The following is a 6051-nucleotide window of genomic DNA, read 5'->3' as shown; positions in this document are numbered from 1 at the left end:
CCTCTTAATGATGCCCTTTACTACTCTTGCACCATATAAAAATATTATGTTTACTCCTAGTTCATACGCTTATGCATTTTTTGAATTATAGTATTTGTGTATGTTACCATTCCCTCTCTCCCTTCATACTAGACTGGAAGTTGTATAAAGGCAGGGAAGAAGTCCAACAACCTTTTAAATCTCCTAGTGCCTCACACATTGCTCTGAAAATGTCAGATACTTAATATTTAGTAAACTAAATAAAAATAACCTTTTCTCAGAATTATTGCTCCTAAAAAGAAACCTACTTGGGCTTTGCTTTTAGTTACCATCATACTTCTAATTTCTTTCACTATTACTCAAATTCTGCATGAGTAATCTTTACCTATATCTTGTATTTCCTTACCACATTTTCTCTTAATCTGTCTACAATATGTTTTCCATCCTTACCACTCAACTGAAATCCTTCTCTTTAAGTTCATCAGAGTCCTCTTTTCAGCATGCCTAATAGGTTTTTCTTAGAAGTCAGTCTTGACTTTTCTGCAGAATTTGATCCCATTTGTCATCCGATTTTTCTTAAAACATTTGTCTACCTTGACTTGGAATCCTGCAGGGCTTTGCTTCTCTACTCTTCCTTATCTATACTCACCTTGTTGAAGGACTGTTGTAAGGTTCAAATGAGATAATGGATATAAAATACTTTGCAGATTGTAAAGCTCTAATAAATGCCAGTTATTATTTTTGTTGTTATCATTGTTGACTCTAAGCTAATGCTCTTATGCCTTACTTTGAATTATAGTTATTTGTGCATATTACCATGTCTCCACCATCTTTGTGCTAGATTGGAATCTGAATGAAGGGAAGACTATGTCTAATCTAATTTTCAAATCTCCTAACTCCCATTATTATTGTTTTTGTTGTTATTATTATTATCATTCTAGAATCACTAGGCCTCCAGGCTAGCTGTTATCTAATTCCCTGTGCCTTCTGTTGCAAGCCTGCTGTTTATAGAGTAATATAGGAGTGTGTTAGTAAATGTTTAACAGCTGAACTTTCTGGGAAAAATATATACACACACACTTTAAAAATAAATCTGTGTTATTAATACTTTCTTAATCTAAGTCATCAAAATAATAAATCAAGTTTGATTTATAGTAATTGTTGATTTCTGAGGTATAAATCCTCATACTGAAAATTAAGTTGACTTTCTCAATAAGCTAGTTAGAAGCAGCTCCAGCACTGCCTTGTTAAAACACTCACCTGGTTTTATGGCTATATTTCTTCAGAGTATGCAAACAGTCTTAACCTGGCAGTAATATTTATGCATAATAATAACAGATAGCATTAATATAGGTACTTTAGGATTTAAAAGGTGCTTTATATATGTTATTTCATTTGATCTCACAATGATTCTATGAGGTAGGTGCTATTAATTCCATTTTATAGATGAGGAAAGTGAGGCAGGTTTAGTGACCTTGTTTAAGGTCACAGGACTATTAAAAGTCTAAGACAAGATTTAAACTCAAATTCTTGACTTCAATTCTGGCCTTTTAACCTTTATGCCACCTAGTTTTCTGCTAAGCTACCTAGCTCAGGTGGGATTGCCTTGTACTGTTCCCCCATCAGAAGGGCTTATTTTGTTTCTTCAAGTCATATAGCTATGACTTATAGCCCCTTTTCTTCTAGCTCTCTCCTCCAAGACGATGGGAAAACCTAGATTTTCTTTCCTTTCCCAATCCATTCTCATTCACTACAGAACACTAATTATATAAGCTACAGAAGTCATTTAATACTAAGGGAAGAGGAAGTGCCTGAGGCAAAGTCCAAACACCACATTCTTGGAATTTCCTATCAATTTATTTCGACTTTCTTATATCTCTTTGTGCTCATCAGGAACAATGTGTATGACCCAGAAAAATCATGTTTAAATAGTATTTTAATCCAAGATACATTAGATGAATGTACCTTTCTATTTGACTTGACTACATTTTTAGTCAGAAAATCACATCATAGGAACCTTATGTGTGCATTTAATTGAAAGGAAAGGACAACAAATACAAGGATTGTTCTGTATGGATGTATAAGCCCATTTTTAAGCCTTTTGATTATAGGTGGGTCCCTTTATAGAATGGAGATAAAATGCATCACCTCTGTTTCGGCTCAGTAATCATAATGTGCTTATCATATATAATATGACCTTCCTGGTAAGAACATCTCCCATTAAGTTATTCAGATCTTCGTCTGTAGGAGATGGGACCAGTGCAGTGTTGTTGGAAAGAGAAAACAAAAATCTAAGTTCCAGAGCCTACCTTAAGCTAGAGCAGGGAAGGGAAGAGAGAACTTAATGCTAGTGATGACTCAGAATGGTGTCTCAGGAGGCAAGACCATAGCCTCAGGTGTAAAACCTATCTCCACTTTCCTGACAGGGTCCAGCTGCATAACAAGAACAAATTTGGAGAGAAGAGTTGAGGGTTTTCTGGATTGGGGAAAGAGATGGGTGGACAAAGGTGTATAAGGAAAAGACAAAACGTAATCCCCATATGGCACAGATTCTCAGTTCCCAATTAGGAAGTCCTCCCTTTTAGGCAGAATTTCATTTGGTGCTGAAACGTTCCTCATGCATTCCTTAGTTTGGGATTGCCCAAGATTAATAATATTGAGTGACCAGAAGGATAGGCAGCCATAATGATTTTGCAGGATATATTCCAGAAACTGTTTTCATCAAAAATGTTAGACATGAAGAGGAGCAAAGCAACAAAATTGAAAATGTAGAGAATGAGGAAAGAACTTATGGCTTTGATGGCTCCCATGTGAGCCTCCATACTGGGATTCCTGGAGCCTATGGTATTAATCTCCATCTGCAGGGTGTGTCTTTTGAGAGAAATGATCAATGAGAGGGCTGCAAGGATGAACATGATGAGAGGGATGAACATTCCTACATTGTAGATAACAACCAAGTTAATCATATTGGTATTAATGTTGTATTTCTTCTTTGTGGAGTTGGAGAATGGATTGAGGATTAAGTCACTGCAGGATGCATTGTAAACATGCAGAGAAAAGAGGACACTGTTGCAGAAAGAAATGATCACTGATGACAACAATAGCCAGGGCATCAATCTGGTGATTCTCCACTTTAGTTTGAGGAACAGGGGGTTGTTGAAATTAGCAATCTTTACAAAATAGAAAATGCTAAGCCAAGTAGCAAACCAGAGGCTGCAAAAAGTCAAGAACATGAAAATGACTCTGAATAGTTCATAGATAGTGTCTTCTTTGTAAAAAGATAGGAATATTAAAGAGGCAAAGTTTTCTATCATCATGCGGGTCTGGAGAGCAATTCTAGACAAACAGGAAAAACAAAATCCTACCACTTGTGGAGAACTTTCTGTTCTGAACCCACTCAGTCCCATTGATAGCCATAATGAAACCATTCCCAGTAATGCCAATGATGCACTCTGTTCCTGAAATAGTGAAAGATATGATAATAACAAACATTGAGGGCTTCTCTTCTGGGGAGCTGCAGATTTCACACATTCTCAGATTTTTGATTTCTGGAGGAAATATGTTGTTTAGGCACCTGACTGGCAGATCCCTAGTAGCTCCTAGAATTTATCTCATAGGAAGCAGTTGATGTAGCATTTCTAAATTCACCATGATTTGTTTATTTCAGGATTCTTAGCTCTGAGCTTAGTGATGCAAATGATTGAAGGATTTGATTCCTAGGCATCTCTCTATTTTAAGACATGTTGGCATTAGACCAGCTAGGGGATTCTGAAAAGGATTTAGGCAGAGTTGAACTATCTTACTTTCTTCTTTCAAACTTGATGATCCTGCTTTGAAATAATTGTCCTTTGGTGGTTCCAGGAACAATTTCTTCTCTGTGATGACAGAGAGTTGCCTAAAGAGGTAGACACTGACAATTACTGAAGAAGATCCAGAATAGAAGAATTTCTCCTATGATCAACAGTTTGGACTTTTTAAAGCTCAAATCTTTTGCATATTATAATAATAATCATATGATAGTTTTAATTTGTAAAGTGCTTTGTGCAGCATTTGGGGGTCATCTTTATTTACATGAAGATAATACCCCTCCCCCCCAAGAGGCTACCTCTGATATGAAAAGGTACCTCTGGTATTCTGCAGTTCTGTATTCAAAACCACAGCTCTTGAGTTCTTATTGATAGTAAATCATGGATGCAATTAATTAAAATAAAGTTACTTAATGAAATAGCAAAGTAAGAAAAGTAGTCATAGAAATTCTTCCATTATCCTAGGGTACCTTTCATCTGTGGATGAGTGGATAAGTGAACACACAGAGATCATTCATAGGAAGCACACACATGGGCCAACTATACGGACTTGGTATATACATGTGAGGTCACAAATTATGAAACGTGGTCAGAGGATATATGTGAAGGATTAATGTTGGGATTGCCAATTTCTTCTTCTGATATCACTGTGCTACTTTCTTCTTCTTGGCCTATTCCCAATAGATGTGGTATAGATGTGAATCTCTACTCTCCATTGCATCTGCTGTACCTTACCTTTCTTTGCTCCTGTCTACCAGTCTTCATTTGGAGTCCTTAGATGGAGTCTTCTCTCTTCACGAGAAGAGGAAGAATGAGCTTTGTCATCACTCTTTGAGACAAATTCTTTTAAGAATATTGGGTCCTCCGATGCCCAGTTGTAGGACTAGAGAAAAACAGCTTTATTTCTTTAGAGAAGAGAGCTCTATCATTTAAGACCTTGGTCTTCAGGGCCCAAGATCTTTTACAGAGAACACACATTCAGATATTTAGAGACTCAAACATCTTTAAATTCACTTCTTCCTGTTGGTAGGATAGAGTTAGGAAATCTCTTCAGTCAAATTTTGATTGTCAATCAGCATTCCCATTTAGATCAGGAGTTTCCTCAGTTGGAGTTCTATACCAGTGTAATCAATCACAGGTCTTATCACTATTTCTGTTTTATAGATGGGGAAACTGAGGTACTTAGAGGCTAATTTATGTATTAAATAGTACACAACTAATAAGGGTCAGATCCAGGTCTTGAAATTAAGTTTTCTGACTCCTGGTCCAGTGTGCTTTTATAATCAAGGCCAATAGGGGGCAACTAGTCCATAAAATAGGCCCTTTAAAGTGATTTTGAAGCAAGTGGTCTGTTCTCTAGTAACTACTCCCCTCTAATTTTGGGGTCAGCAACCAACAAAACTCCTGGGGTATGCATAGAGGCAAAGGGATGGGGGAGGGAAAGGTCAGTTAGGGAAGGGCTCTAATGATCATACATACCCTGTTGTGCCCCTATCATGCTCTGAACTTCTGTATGAATATGCACTTCTAAATAAACCTCTCTTGCTTACTCTTTCCTCCTTTCTATGGGTCTCTGGCCTCTTACCCTGGCATGTCTTTAGATTTAGAAGTTTAACTCCTGGGAACAGAGGGACATGCTCTGTGGTCACTGACAAGCAGAAGTGTACCTGAGTTTCCAATTCCAAGTCAGCCACTTAATTTTTTTGACCATGGGAAAGTCAAGTTGCTTTTTGGGACCTCACTTTCTTTATTGCTGAAATGTGATGGAGTTGGACAAGAAAACCTCCAATATTCTTCCTGGCTGAAAAATTTATGATCTTAGGAAATATGTCTGCTCCATTAAACCAAGGTGCTCATGAAGCTAGAGTTTCAAGGAAGTACGCTCTGAATTGTTAAGGAGAGAATATATTTGTGGCAAAATGATGATGGAGAGGGGTGGAATACTAAAACAAATTTATCAACATCTGAAACATGACAGAAGGGCAAATAGTTAAACAATATATCAAATAAAAAAAACATCTATTTAAACATTTTTCTCTTAATTGCACTAAGATATGTACATACCAGTCAGGTACAATTCCAAACATTTTGAACAAAGTCATTGACTTTTTGTTAAAATTCAAACTTACAATGACTTCAATAACTTTGATTTAATTGACAAGTTAAGAGAATCATTCATTTCAACTGTTGATTAAGCTATTTAAGAAAATGCTTTTGTGGTTGAATTGACTTACTGATTGATAGATAGGTGTAGATTCAGCCTCAG

At 36.6% G+C, this 6051-nt stretch overlaps 1 protein-coding gene across 1 annotated transcript; it reads right to left on the bottom strand.

The window, feature by feature from the left end:
• Positions 1-2543: 2543 nt before the first annotated feature.
• On the bottom strand, positions 2544-3510 carry T2R39 (bitter taste receptor Modo-T2R39). The gene is given in 2 exon segments (NM_001039874.1): positions 2544-3325; positions 3327-3510. Coding segments are annotated over 2 exon segments (966 nt in total).
• Positions 3511-6051: the final 2541 nt, after the last annotated feature.

Source organism: Monodelphis domestica, chromosome 5 (genome assembly GCF_027887165.1).
Source record: "Monodelphis domestica isolate mMonDom1 chromosome 5, mMonDom1.pri, whole genome shotgun sequence".
NCBI lineage: Eukaryota > Metazoa > Chordata > Mammalia > Didelphimorphia > Didelphidae > Monodelphis > Monodelphis domestica.
This window is presented reverse-complemented; position numbering and strand designations above follow the sequence as displayed.